Raw genomic sequence first — 15,441 nt, forward strand, 5'->3', positions numbered from 1 at the left:
TCGAACCCATGTTTCCCCTAGATTTCTTATTTTAGGACTGTATCAAAGTTATTTTACAGGGCTTATTATAAAATGGGGCTATCTTAACGGGTGATCCTAACAAAATAATCTTAACAAGTAATCCTACCCACCCTGACATAAAAATAAAACCCTTGTCGACAAGGTTAAATTAAATTAAAAGAAAATTTATCTTTCATCCTACATGAACCAGATGAGACTCCGTTTCCCCTTTTCGTTCGGAAACCGTCCCTCAGATAGGGATCAGAGAGCGGCTGGCCTCCTTTCAATGACAAATCAGTCAGAGGGCTTTCAGTCGAGGGAATCTTAAGATGAGAAACCCTCACCTGCACAAGTTTTTCAGTCTCTCTGTCGGTCTGATCCGTATCTTCGTAGAGGTTTCCGGTCCGAAGGACCAAAATGTCAGAAGAAAAATTCAAACGAGTCACATCTGCCTCAGGTGATGAAAAACTTCTTTATTAGCAGCTAACCAGATTACACAGCATGTTGGCCAAGATGATCTCCTCCTCTGGTCAACTTGTTTACTGACATCAACTTTTATACTGCAAGCAAAACAACTTTTTGTTACATTTCTGACCGTTGACAGTTGGCTATGAAAAACATATAGGGTAAACATGTTTACCACAAATTACCTCAAACCAACAGTTAGTACAGAATGTTCAAGAAGTACAGAATGTTCAGTTCAACAATGGTAGCTCAAACTCTCCAGGACACACAGCCTGTTCAGTAAATTAACTCTTACTCGGCCGTGCGTCCTTATCCCAGGCTTCACTGAGCTATAACCAAATCTCTTTATTCTGAAAAGCAGAAAACAGTTATTATTCAGGTTCATAAGCAATGCTGCATTTTGTTCACAGATGAGGCCCATCTTTGATAGGCATATCCCAATAAATAACATGTTCACTTTGCAAGAAGAGGAAAAAGACAAACAACAGTATGTTTTCAAAACTTTTTCTCTTAACAAAATGACTACTTTCAAAAACACTCTCCAAAGGAAATGAGCAACAGCAGGAGAAAAATAAATATAAATCCATGTAACTGTAAGCAGTGAATAAGCACCATACAGCTCCGGTCTTTGCTTTCCACATTTGTTCAACATCTGTTACTTGGTGCCAAAAAAGGCAGCCAATACAGGCCCTAAGCATCTGACAGGTAAACAGACAAATGAAAAAGAGATATACAAAAATTGTTTTGTGTGTGTGTGTGTGTGTGTGTGTGTGTGTGTGTGTGTGTGTGTGTGTATTTATGGGGGAACGCAATATTCTGAAGAAAGAATAGAATGCTTCTGGAACTGCTTATGGTAATTTAAGGTGAACTATTTTATTCATGCGGAAACTGCTGGAAGAATGAAATAGTCTTCTTTCAGTTATAGTGCTAAGTAAATTCTAAGTATATTGTGGAATAATCCCATCAGTTGGATACATGTAAACTTGCTGCATAATGCAAATTAGTGCAGTTCTTTTGCACAGAATTGTGTTATACAGTACTGCTGGTAGAACAGAAGTGAAAGTGGAGGCACATGCAATTAAGGCTGACCTGTTATCAAGCTGCTTCATGTAACCAAAGGTTTAATTCCCTCAGTCTCTACTTCCTTACTATGAGACTCGTAGCAAGTCACTTAATCAAAAAGTCCTCCAGGAGAATTGGGGAAACTGGTTTAGATTCTTTAATGGTCTCCTGAATTGTATACCTTGTAACCACCTATAAACCTAGGATGTTTTTCTGGGTCTATATTAGAACACCGAACTTTCAAAATTTCGAGTGTTCTAATATTGACCAGTTTTCAGCGAACGCTGAAAATATCGAAGAAACAGAAAACCAATTTTTTTTCCTAGGGAAAAAATTCAGTTGTCCATTTCTCTTGCTTCGGTATTTTCAGCACTGTGGTGGAAAGTTACGGGTCGGGTTCAGGTAAGTGTGCGATTGTGTGGACGTGAGGGTTAGGGCGGGTTAGGGTTAGGGCGCGGGTCAGGTAAGTGTGTGATTGTGTGGACATGAGGGTTAGGGCGGGGTAGGTGAGTTAGGGTTAGGGCGCGGGTGAGGTGACTGTGCGATAGTGATGGACCTTAGGGATAGGGTTTGGGTTAAGGTAAGTGGATAGTTAGTGGTGTATGTATAGTTTAGTGTAGGGTTAGGTGTAAGAGTTTAGGTGTATGTGTGTGGATTACTGTTTGTTTGGTGTGCTTGTGTTGTGTGTGTGTGTGTGTGTTTTGGAACAGCAATTTTTTTCCCTAGGAAAAACTTTGCTGTTCTGTATGTTCGATGTTTTAAATTTTCGATTAATATATTAGAAATTTTGAAAGTTCGGTGTTCTAATATAGACCCTGTTTTTCCCCAAGATTAAAGCACAGCAAGAAACTTAACATCAATTTGCACAATGCAACTATACTGCAGAAAGTAAAATGCTAATGAGCTTTCCACTAAGGTGCAGTGTGTACATTTGATTCATGACAGGGGACAAATGGCACTATGGCCACTTGCATGTCAAGTTTTTAGGCAGGTTGTATGATGCTGTCACCTCAGCAGGTGAGCACTTCTTCATTCCTCCATTGCTATATGTGGGAAGAGTACCACGTCTTACTTTCTTTGTATCTGGGCTCCTCCTCCTCATCCTCCTGCAACAAGACATCCCAGCATGCTTTCCATACTATTGGGTTACATTGTGTGTAAGACAACATGGTAACCTGAGGGCACTTGAAACATTAACATAAGGCACATAACAACATATTTAAGAACATCTTTGCTATGCCACATTCATAAATAGTGTTATAGAGGGGATTCAGCACAGACATGCCATTGCTAGTAAATGGACAGAGATGTCAGAAAAGGGTGCCCCTCAACAATCAGTACTACATCATATCAAAGTGAATAAGAAAGGGTCCCTGACAATGAGTTCTACTTCTCCAAGGGACACACACAGTCTGCATAAGGAGCATTATATTTGCTAAATGGAAGGGAGGGGGGAGGGGTGGAACTCTAGAAAATACACCACATATTTTTATTATAAGGGAAAAATGGAACACATTAGCAAGTGAGCAGTACAACATATATACATTTGGGTGATAGGAAGGTGCAACCATAGATAATGATCCCTACATCACATTATGTTGGAGATCATGAGGTACTGTATAGTTATTACTAGATCTGTACTATTTGTTTGTGTCTTTCGGCTTTTTCCGGTTAAGGATCGCCACAGCGGAACTCTGGTCCGCTAATGTTTGGTAGTGGATTTTTACGTACTGGGTTACCAGCCCTGACGCACAACCTTCAACGAAGGCACGCCCCATTCACATATGCCTCCACACAGAAGACACTCTAGCTGAGAATCGAACGGGACAACGTCTTGCTATGAGGCGACAACGCTACCGCAGCACCACCACCACAGTACTAGATCTGTACTATTGTTACCACCAAATAGTTTGGATTGTGGCAGAAAAGGGGCCCTTGAAAAGTCCATCTACTCAGTTAAGAAAGTTTAAAAGACATACATAAGTATTATTATATATTACACTAGGCAAACTGTACTACTTCTACAATACAACTCTTTCATAGCTTCCCAACACATTTCAATCTGCAAGACCAGACCAGTCCAAACATACAGCAGGGGCAGCACTTTGCCAGCAAGGTGGCATAATATATTCAATGCAAAGGCAGCTAAAGCAGCATAGAGATGAGGTCCACATTGGAGCTAAATCAAGCAGCACAGGTTGATGAGCTAGCTGATAGAATATACCTTCTCAAATACAAACTCATATCAAAAGACTGTGTAACAGACATGGAAAATAGCATACCAATTTAAGTGGAACAGGAGATCCCAACTTCCATTTTTATATTCTCCTGAAACTACAATGGCCTTTCTGCATTTCTTAAAACTGTATAGGCTACTTTTAGTGGAATAGGTCATCCTAACTTCCTCCTGTTTCTATGCCTCTTAAATTAACAATATCCTTTCTACAGCTGATAACTGAATGGTCTGTTGCAAAGTAATTAAAGCAGAAGTTGTCCAAAACATGTAATCAAACTAAATCTAGTTTCAAAAACGTATTACACTGTTCAGGCTTTAAGTAATTTTGTGTTGCTCAGCTCAAAGCAGCACAAATGGCAATGTTTTTAAGAACTTACCAAGCATCTGTGAACAAGCAAACGTTTCCAGAATAAAACAAAGTTTACAAATGATGGTATTCATAATTTGCAAGTTAAGTGTTTTTCATATATATATATATACATATATATATATATATATATATATATATATATATATATATATATATGGGTAGTTTGATGAAATCAAAAAATAAAATCAATCTACTGCTAAACAGAAACAAGAAACATACACATATTTGTGACTGAACATAATCCAAAACATAAATATACTATTTTTGGATTTGTGTTTACTCATCTGACCCTGAATGGAATGCAGACAGTGTAGGAAAATAAACATCAATAAAGTCTGCTAACAAGGAGGGCACAAATGGACATGCAACTGCCATATAACCAGCAGGCCACTTCAGGGCAACTGCTCTTGGTAAACAACTGTAAATGACACCTCCGGTTTAAACAAATTTATCACACCACAAATCTCTGCAAATGTTAGCTGTAGTATTTCTTTGAAAATATTGTGGGAGGTAATCTTGTTAGCCTCGTCATATACAGGAAGTTCATGACTCATAGCACTGCAGTAATACCTTTTTAGGCCTTTCATTTTGGCAGAAACAATATGCAGAACCATTTAATAAAATCTTACCTTCAAGTGAAGTAAGCTGCTGTTCAGCTTCAAGATACAACTGAGAAAAAACAGGCCGTGGTACCAGGTTGCTTGATCGAAGAGAAGCCTCTATAGAACTATGCAATACTTCTTCAAAGCGTGTTGTTTTCAGCTGACCAGCATACGAATTTCCCATCTTTTAAAACAAAAGGGAAGGACTGAGAACCACTGTTCAGAAACAGTGTTCAAGGAACACAAAGTTACAGACATATTTAAGATAACCTAAATTCAGGCAGCGTCTTATAGCTGAACCTTCAGTCTGACTTGAAAGGAGAATTCCAACAGTGCACAGCAAGAACATCCTTCTATAAAATGACAGGAAGCATAGTAAGCAATGGCATTCTGTGGGTAAAAATGCAGGGTATTGCACCTTAGCATTCTGTCAGTCACTATTAATGGCACAAATAAATGAGTTACACAGGATGCAAAGTGCAGTCATAAACCCCATCTTCCTGCAATGTGAGCCCCATGATTTTCGATGAAACTGTGCTGCAAGACAAACTGGAGCAGAACAGAAAGTTCAGGGCTTGTACTTTCAAGGACAAAAATAAGTGTTGCTGGAAAATTATAGCCTAGGCATTAGAAACTAAAACAACATGCAGTAGTATGGCAGACCCCTTTCAGTGAGTGCAACAATTTTTAAATTTAAGTATTATTTTGCTATTGTGTGATTTTGGAAAATTTTTTAGTTAAGTTTGCTCATTCTTTCTTTCTTCTACAAAGGGGAAAACTTCATTAACATCAGAAAAGGAAACAAAGTACTAGTACAATTTGTGATGCCCCCAACCATCAGTGGGGAACACTGGAAACATGAACAATGTACTCTACCTCCCCAATGTATTTTTTCCTAGGATAATTCTAAAAGATACTAGGGTTATTTAACAACAAACCTAGAAACTTCTGATTAACTCTCAAGGAGATTCTAATGTAAAACAAATAAACAAAACAAAATTAAATGAAATGAAAAGACTTACATAGCTCCTATTGTAAATTCTTGGGGCAAAAATAAGTCTCTCAATCAATCGCATCAATCAAGAAACTACTTTTTAAAAAGGTGATGGCACAATGGATCTGTCAAGAAAATAGTTTAAATCCCACTATAAAGATCGGTCATTAGTGAAAGGTATGGGGTGGAGCACTCCCTTGGAGAAACTACAAATACATTCTGTTTTCAGCTGTATATTCTCTTCAATATGAAGGCAGAAAACCAAATCAATAGCCGCAGAGACTAGAATCCTGATCACCAGGGGGATATAGGTACCTAATGCATCTGTGAAACATATCCTGAGAAAACAACTCATCTGCATGGCTGTTGCTGTAAATTTACTGGATGTCACCAGAATCTGTGAAATATTGGAGAAAAAAATTAATGAAGGGTATCCTCTTTTACTTGAAAAGTCACACATGGAAACTTAGGAAATAAGCTCTGAATGTCACTGTGGCTCCTCTTGATTCAAGTGAAAACAGCTTTGACAGAAAAAAGGCATTGGCTTCCTGAACAACCAGTTCAAATGCAAAAGTGATGCCTGTCTAGGCTACAGAAATACAATGAGAACCATGATGGATAGCTGCTGCTCGTTTTCAATAAGCCTGTCTAAATTAGAGGAAAAGAAAGAGGCACACAAAAGCTTGTACTCCCATTTAAAGGAAACAGAACTACCCACTCATACTCTCTTCCATCCATCCCTTCCTTTAAAAAATAAGCAAGTGTTCTACTTAAGAAAAAATATGCCTCTCTTTCAGCAACCTCATTTAAATAAGACAGCTAAAAGACATTTTGAGAAACATTAACATTTGGGATAAATGATTAGCAGAAAGTCCCAGCATGGTGATTATTGGCTGGATGATGTCATGACATAGACCCTCACTACTAAAGACTGCTGTCTCAGCACAGCAGCAGGGATTCCAGACAGATGTAGGGCTGGTGTGGAGGCTTATTTCTCACAGATTATTTTCTGCAGCCCCCAGGAAAGGCTAAGCATACATTGTAACATTCATTCATTCATTCATTTTTCAATATCCAAATTATCCTGCTAAAGGTCAGAAGGGAAGTGAAGCCTATCCCCCAGCACTCAGAGAACATAAGGCAGAAAACTGAGCCTGGACAAGATTCCACTCCATCATACTATGCACACACATGGACTCACGCATGCATACACACACACACACACACACACACACACACACACGTGTGCATCTGCCCATACGTTTATACCACATGTGCACCTATGAGTAATTTGGAGGATCACTAATTCACCTATAGCATATCTTTTAAGATGTATAAGGAAAATGGGAGCACAAACCAAATCCTACAATGAAGGGACACCAGCCATGCACTGAAACATTGACTCTAGAGATTCATCTTGTACATTTGTTAACCAAGCAACCCACTGGACACAAGTGTCCCTTTTCAGGGGCAACCCAGGAGTACTGCCTGGTTAAATGACTTGTTCTGAGTCACACAGCAGGCAAATGAAGGTAGAAGGAAACAAAATACTGTACCCTTTGTTGCAAAAGGCAGCTCAATAACAGTTCAGAGCCTTAATCCTCTGTGTGAACTGAGGCACTGCTGCAGACATGCTGTTTTATACCACATTAGTTTTCTTGGCCACACAGGGATGTGATTGGAGAATAAGAAGGTGACATTACACTCACTAAATTAACTGCCCAAGACTATGAGAAAAAAACAAAAAAACTTTATTGCTTGACCAGAAAAATGATCACATGACCCCCAACCCTAAATATAATTTACAAAATGTCGAAAACCACAGAACTCCTATGTCCAGTGGGATTAACTAGTCAACAAACTAAACAACCAACCAACCAAGTAATTGAGTAATAAATAAGGAGACAAAATGAAACGACAGTCTGCATATTGTCCAACCTACACTGGGAGATAAATAGTTTTACCTTGGATTCAGATAAAGCCACATTTCTTAAGAAGAAGGGATTGTCCCCACATCCTACAAAGCACATTAAGGGTTCTTCATCATTTGTCAACATGGTTTGGCTTCTAGCAACATCAGTAATAAAGGGGAACTGTGGATGGTCAAAAGGCACAAACGCGGTCTGAGAATAACACCTCTCATGAGACATCCTTGTCATGAGTAAATAAGAAACTGACAAGGAAATGGTAAAGACGCTGAACAGGAACAAGGATAGCCATTATCATTATTTCCAACGAAACCATCACCACAGAGTGAACCTACAGGAAACATGCATTTGGATATATTTTTCTCAGTTATTCTGGGATCATGAGCATTCCATAACCATTATGACATCCTTGTGTATGTTTACATCTTAACATCTTGAGATTGTACATGCAAGTAATCAAAACCATCAGAGTCTTGAGAAGCAAAACTGAGAAGGGACCCTGGACAAACTGTGCACTGAAGCTACCAAATAAAATGATATTAGTTGCTTGTCCTCAAGAAGAAAACCTCTCTCTGCATGAGAATCGCTAAACCTAAAGCACTGTTACAGGTATCAATGCAGTTTATTGTGGTCATAATGCCCCCAATATAATGGAAGAAATGTTTGGCAGTAGAAATGCTAACTATACCAAAGACAACAATATATTCTTGCCTCTGAATTGTGGTTGCCTCTCACAGCTGAATCTCTTAATTTGGAGGTTGCGTAGAGTACAGCCTCTTTTTGTAAAGGACACTGTCACAGATCAGTAGTATGCTTCTGTAAGTGGCTGCAGTATGACTTCATCTGAAGTACTGAAATTTAGCTGTGTGTACAACCCCACACTATATATATATATATATATATATATATATATATATATATATATATATATATATATATAATCTCTCTAATCGACAAAGCTCTGAGAAAAGGGAATACTCTTGAGATACAGCAATCTCAGACTTAGCATATACAGTCCCAATCCTGCATTTTCACAGATTCAGCCTTGTTATTCTAGAACTCTTAGAATCCTGGAATTTACAGGTTACCTTAAAAATATATGTAGTTTCCCTGCACCTTCCCTTGTACCAGAAGGGAAAATAATGTTCTTAACAGATACCACAAGTACCGGCACACCTCAGACTGAGACAATCATTACATCTACACCCTGTAACAGTCTTAAGTCCCTTACATCTGTTCCAAGAATTTGAAAAATGCATGCTCTCATAGCCAAATAAGACTCCATCCATCGGTCTCTTTTTTCCAAAATACAGTTAACTGCTGCATTACATCTGAGGACAGGCTCAAACATATTTAACGGCTCCCTACCACAAGTTTGAGACTGATTACTGTAGACTTCAAAGTTATGAAAAATAAACACTGAATACATATGCCAAACAGTGAATTCTGAAACTCACTGTTACGCAATAAAACTATTTCTGCAGGAGTCACCTCCCCTGTATCTTCCAAATATCAATACTATATATATATATATATATATATATATAAAACAGCAAAACAGGAGGGCGATGCCTGAAGAAAGTAAACTACAGGAGTGCAACAAGTGATAATAAACAAACAAATTCTTCAACAAGTAGTCCAGAGCAGATGTAAAACACAAATTTTAATGACATAATAAAATACAGATAAGCGCTTTCGCAGTAAGCTTCATCAGATCTAAAATGCATTTCAAAACCACAAACTTAAAAGTACAAAAGCAGTCACAATCAACAAATCAGAACAAAGTGCATCCACTGTTATTAGCTGCCATAGCAACTACACAAGTATATGTTTAAAGCTACAAACGCTCTATATCACATAAAACCATATATGGTATGCAAAATCAAGACAGATTTGAGTATAAACATCTCAAAGAGCATATATATATATAAATTAAAAATGCATAGCTACTAAATAAAAAATAAAATACATCTAGTAAAACTGACGTAGCAGGGAAATATACATACAGCTTACTTCTTTTTCAAAGGTCTTGCTCTTAAAGTGGGTTCTATCCTGTAAGTTTAACTGAGTATAGAAAGTACCATCAACGTATTCACATTTAATGACCATTATTACCTTCAGACTTCTGGCGTGGCCATGGGCACCTCGTGTGCCAATAGCTACGCCAATTTAGTCATGGTAGCTTGGGAAGAGAACATTATGTATAAATTTGATTTACATCAGCAAAATGCATTATTTTACTGTTGTTTTGTCAATGACCTCTTCCTTTTCTGGAAGGGTTCCCCCACTGAATTACAACAGTATGTTTCTATGTTGAACTCAAGCACTGCATTCCTTAAATTTTCTCATATATTTTCTAATACAGCCATTAATTTCTTAGATATCACACTGCATACAAATGCAGATGGTACTTTCTATACTCAGTTATACAGGAAAGAATGTAATAGGCCCACCTACGTACATCGAAAGAGTATGCATCCGCAACATATTTTTTAAAACACACTAAAAGGCCAAGACCTGCATACTAGTCGTTTGCACAATAGGAATGAGGACTTTGAGAGAGGGTGCTTGAAAATGAAGATTGATTTTATTTCTAGGACTACAATGCCAAAGAAATTGATAGTATATACGATACAGTTAGGGCTGATAGGGTAAATACTGGGAGACCATACCTTTAGACACCATCTGGATGTGATGATATCAGATCCAAATCTAATAGGGATGACCAAGGAAGTAAGATCTTCTTTTGGTTAACATACTCTAGTGATGACAAGAAAATTAGAGATATTATTTATAAACACTGGACACTATTACACACAGATCAGGACATACATAGGTTTGTTGGTGATAAACCATCTTTTGGATACAAGAAAGTACAGTTTTGTACCTACCATAAATGTAGATGTCCGATAGGTATGCATCTGCAGTCATAACATATGGGTTGTCCTGCCTCAGGCAGCCCTTCGGTCGGCCGGATTCCAAAGTCTGGGTCTGGCCTCGGCTGATGTCGCACTTCACCCGACGTCATAGCTCCTAGGGTATAAAGGCATCAGCCAACGCCATTTTCCTCAGTGTTTCTTGCCCCAGATGCCAGGTGCCCTCTAGGAAGGCTAAATTTGTATAAAAGTAGCAAATTCCAAACAGTAGAAATCAAAAAGTATATATACATATATACATACAAACAAATACACCATAATAGATTCCCCCAGCTAGCTAAGAGGGGGGTAAGTACCCTAGGAATACCACAGAGGGGAAGGAGGTTGGGTAATCCTGACTGCAGATGCATACCTATCGGACATCTACATTTATGGTAGGTACAAAACTGTACTATGTCCTTCAAGGATGCATCTGCAGTCATAACATATGGGTAGAATACCATAGCCAAACTGGGGGAGGAGGCACTAAGACAATGATGGTGTAGTTAAGATCCCTTGTAAAACAGCAGTTGCAAAACCTGCTCGGTATCTGGAGTATAAAGGAAGATTGTAATGCTTGGCAAATGTATGCACGGAGCTCCAAGTAGCAGTTTCTAAAATGTCTTTGGTAGCCACTCCTCGTAGGAAAGCTATAGTGGTGGCTGTAGCTCTTGTGGAGTGAGGCCTGATATTTTCAGGAGTTGTCTTTCCATGACATGAGTAGCAGAATCGAATGCAATTTCCTATCCTTTTTGAGATTGTCTGTTTTGAAATTGCCTTCCCTTGCACTCCTGTTGCATAAGCTACCAGAAGCTGGTCAGTTTTTCTGCTGGCCTTAGTTCTGTCCAGATAGTAGCGCAGTTGTCTGTGTACATCCAAGGTGTGTAGTAGTTTTTCCCCCCTGTTCTGTGGGTTGGGGAAGAATATAGGTAAATGAATAGCTTGGTTCAAGGATACCCTGGATACCACCTTTGGCATAAAAGTAGGATTGGTTCTCAGAGACACTCTACCCTGGTGAAAGATAAGAAAAGGCTGCACTGCCATTAATGCCTGTAACTCGGATACCCTTCTTGCTGAAGTGATTGCTAGCAGGAAGGCAGTTTTCCAAGATAAGAACTGTAAGTCTGCTGTTGCTGCTGGTTCGAAAGGGTGGAGTGTTAATTTTTCTAGCACAAAATTGAGATCCCATGCAGGCAGAGGTGGTTTCCTTGGAGGTTTTACATTTTTGATCCCTCTCAAAAATTGTCTGAGGAGAGGATGAGAGAAGACAGGAGGATCCATGTTGTACTCTGCTGAAATTGCTGATGCATGAATCTTAATGGAAGAATAGGACAGGCCATTGTGGAACAGTTCTGCTAAGTATTCTAGGATGTGTGCTAGGTTTGCCAGTGTGACATTTGTTCCCTTTGCTGCACTCCAAATGAGGAATCTCTTCCATTTGGCTGAATATGTTTTCCTTGTGGAGGGTCTGCGAGCCTCCAGGATAATGTCCTTAACCCTCTGAGATAAAACAGGTTGGTTTTGTGTTATGCAATTTTCCAAGCAGTTAGCTGCAGGGTTTTTAAGTTTGGATGCAGGGTCTTGTAGTTGTTCTGCGTTAGAAGTAAAGGACATAGAGGTAGAGGCCATGAGCTCGTCCGAGACATGCTTCTCAGTAGCGGGTACCAATGCTGCCTTGGCCAGTCTGGAGCTATCAGAATTACCTTTGGCTGTTCCTCTCTGATCTTCAGTAGAACTTTGTACATCAATGGGAGAGGTGGAAAGGCATATACTGTCAGGGCCTTCCAGCTGAAAGAAAGGGAGTCCACCCTCCAGGCTTGTGGGTGGTATACTCTTGAGCAGAATTTCTTCAGTTGGTGGTTGAGTGGGGAGGCGAACAGGTCTATCTCTGGCATTCCCCATTTCTTTGTTATGGTTTTGAAGATGTCTGGATGCAGCATCCATTCGTGAGCATCCGTGGTAGTTCTGCTTAAGCTGTCTGCTGGTGAATTCTCTTTTCCTGGAACGAATCTGGCCTGCAGTTGAATGTTGAGATTCAGGCCTAAGTTCCACAGGTCCATTGCCATCCGGCATAGAGGGTATGAATGTGTGCCTCCCTGTTTGTTGATGTACCACATGACTGTGGTATTGTCCGTCCTTATCATCAGGTGTCCTTGCTGGAGGAATGATTTGAATGCCTTGATTGCATGCTTCACTGCCAGCATCTCCTTTAGATTTATGTGTAGATTCAGCTGGTCTTGGGACCATAGGCCTTGGATACACTTGTCTTCCATGTGTGCCCCCCAGCCTAGGTCTGAGGCGTCCGTGGTGATGGTCTGCCTGGGATGTGGTTTGTGGAAAGGCAATCCTCTGTTGATCTGGCAGGCCTGAGCCCACCACAGGAATTCTTTTTTTCAGGCATGGAATGATTGGTATCAGGGCTTCTAGACTGTGTCTGTGTTGAGACCATACATTCCTTAGGTACCATTGTAATTTTCTCATATGCAGCCTGGCATGTGGGATCAAGATTATGCAGGATGCCATGTAACCCAGGGCCTGCAGGACTTTCCTTGCAGTAAGCTGAGTTTGTCTTGTTAATGCCATGAAGTAGACCGGTAGTTGCTTTTGTTTTTCTTCTGTGAGCCATCTGAGTTTTTGTGTCCAGTTCTGCACCCAAAAAAGTTATCCTTTGGGATGGTACTAGTCGTGACTTTTGTATGTTGACTGTGTATCCCAAGGCTTGCAGCAGTTGTATGACATAGGCCAAATCCTTTATTATTTTTGTCTTGTTGTCCGCTTGTAATAGGCAGTCGTCCAGGTATGGGTAGATTTGAATTCCCTGAAGCCTGCAATGTGCAATTACTGATGCCAGGCATTTCGTGGATACTCTGGGCGCAGTAGATAAGCCAAAGGGCAATGCTGAGAATTGATAATGCTCTGATCCTGCAAGAAATCTGAGGTGTCTTCTGCAATCTGGTCGTATAGGGACGTGCAGGTATGCCTCCTTGAGATCTAGAGTCACCAGCCAAGACTCCTTGCCCAACATGGGAAGAAGTTGCTGTAGGGTCAGCATTTTGAATTTTGGAACAAAGAGATATGTGTTCAGTGCGGACAAGTCGAGAATAGGCCTCCATTGATTTTGTTTTCTTGGTACAAGGAATAGTCTGGAGTAAAATCCTTGGCCTTGTTCCATAGATGGTACCTTTTCTATTGCTCTCATCCTTAGTAAGCTGATGATTTGTTTTAGAGCCTCTGATTTCTGGTTTGGTGGAAGGTTTGGCATTCCTCTCTTTTTTGGTAGAGTGTGGAAGTGAAACCTGTAGCCCTTGTCTATTGTTTGCAAAGTCCATTTGTCTCCTGTAATACAATGCCAGTTTTTTGAAAATAAAGCTAGCTTTCCGCTCAAGGGTGCTTCCACTTGTTCCCTGGTAGGCGGAGTCAGAGCCAAGTCATTGTGTCTGTCCTGTGGAAGTGGTTGCAGTCGCAGCTGTGGCGGCACTTCTCTGGTTGGCAGGTTGCCACTGACGACCCCTGTAGGCACCCCTTGATTGACCTCTGCCTCTTGGGCGTCTATTTCTGCCTCTCTGTGCTCTAGAGGTGTCTGGAAAGGACCAATTCTTTGAAGGCCAATTTCTGCTGAACCTCGGAGGTTGGACCTGCAGGAAATCCTTGACTGTTTGGACAGATTTTGCTTTTTCTTCCACTTTCTTTAGAACCTCCTGTGCAGGGGAGCCAAATAAACCTTGTTTCTCCATAGGGGCATCTAGGAGTTTAGCCTTAACATGGTCTGGCAAGGATTGTTCTTTTAGCCAGGCATGCCTTCGAATCACTGCTCCAGTCATAGCTAATCTAAATGAAGCCTCCAGTGCATCATAGCCACATTTCAAAAAAATGATTACTGACCTGCTGAGAGTTGTGTACCAAATCCTGAAGGGACTTACGGTCTAAAGGTTCAGGAGAGGCCAGCTTTTTATTCAGCTGATCTAACAAAAATTCCTGGTACTGTATCATGTGAAATTGACAGTTTAAAGCCCTGGCAGAAAGAGTAGCAGAAGTATAAACCTTTTTACCCCATCTCTCTAATGCTCTAGATTCTCTTTCAGAGGGTAGGGGTTTTTTGACAGAGGCAGCTGCAACACCTTTAGGGCCCTGAGAAATGGTTTCTGGGTCTGCAGCATGGGCCTTATACAAGTGGAAGTGAGAATCCGGGACCCTGTAGTATCTGTCAGGTTTGGCAGGGGCCGGGGGAAGAGAATCAGGAGCCATACTAGATTCTGAAAAAACATCATCAACAATGTCTAGAACTGGAGGTATAGCCAAAGGCCTATGCTGAGGAACAAGAAAATCCCTATGTCTCTTTTTAGATTCAGAGAAATCCTGATTTTCCCAGTGGAAATGTTCCCTTAAGGTATGTAAAGTTTCCCCTAAAGAAAAATCCTCAGGGGGAGAAGCAGAAGGAATGGAATCTTCTGCATCAGAGTCCTCATAAGTAGGTATAGACAATTCCTGTTCATTAGAAGAGTCAGAAGAAACAGAATCCTGTTCAGAAGATTCATAATCAATGTCTTGCCTAGGCCTCTTAGAAGGGGGGGAGGGGGGTGGCTACCCCTGATCAGAGTAATTAAATCTTCAGCCATTTTGATCATTTGTTTTTTAGGCATAGGGGCCTGCACATGTGGCCCAGGTGTCATTTTTTTAGGCATAGGTCGAGATTTTGGCCTTAATTTTGAAGATGGCGTCAGTCTAATATATAAACCTGTAGGCCTGAAAACACCCTCAGAAGCCGGTGCCTGCACAGCGGCTCCAGACCCATCCAAGGTAGAGACATCCGCGGGTTCCATAACTGAAGCATCTCGTGGCATACCGGACTCCAAATGGGTCTCAGTAGAG

At 40.4% G+C, this 15,441-nt stretch overlaps 1 protein-coding gene across 1 annotated transcript in view; it reads right to left on the reverse strand.

Moving 5' to 3' along the window:
• The window catches only part of GREB1 (growth regulating estrogen receptor binding 1), a 3,935,532-nt gene that overhangs the window by 3,014,903 nt on the left and 905,188 nt on the right, over positions 1-15,441 (reverse strand). Inside the window, exon 2 of the mRNA XM_044082225.1 lies at positions 4,763-4,919. Within this exon, the coding sequence (XP_043938160.1) occupies positions 4,763-4,919 (157 nt within the window). The remainder of the gene's footprint in view (positions 1-4,762; positions 4,920-15,441) is intronic.

This window comes from Protopterus annectens, chromosome 1.part1 (genome assembly GCF_019279795.1).
Source record: "Protopterus annectens isolate FY-2018-M chromosome 1.part1, PAN1.0, whole genome shotgun sequence".
Classification (NCBI taxonomy): Eukaryota; Metazoa; Chordata; order Ceratodontiformes; family Protopteridae; genus Protopterus; species Protopterus annectens.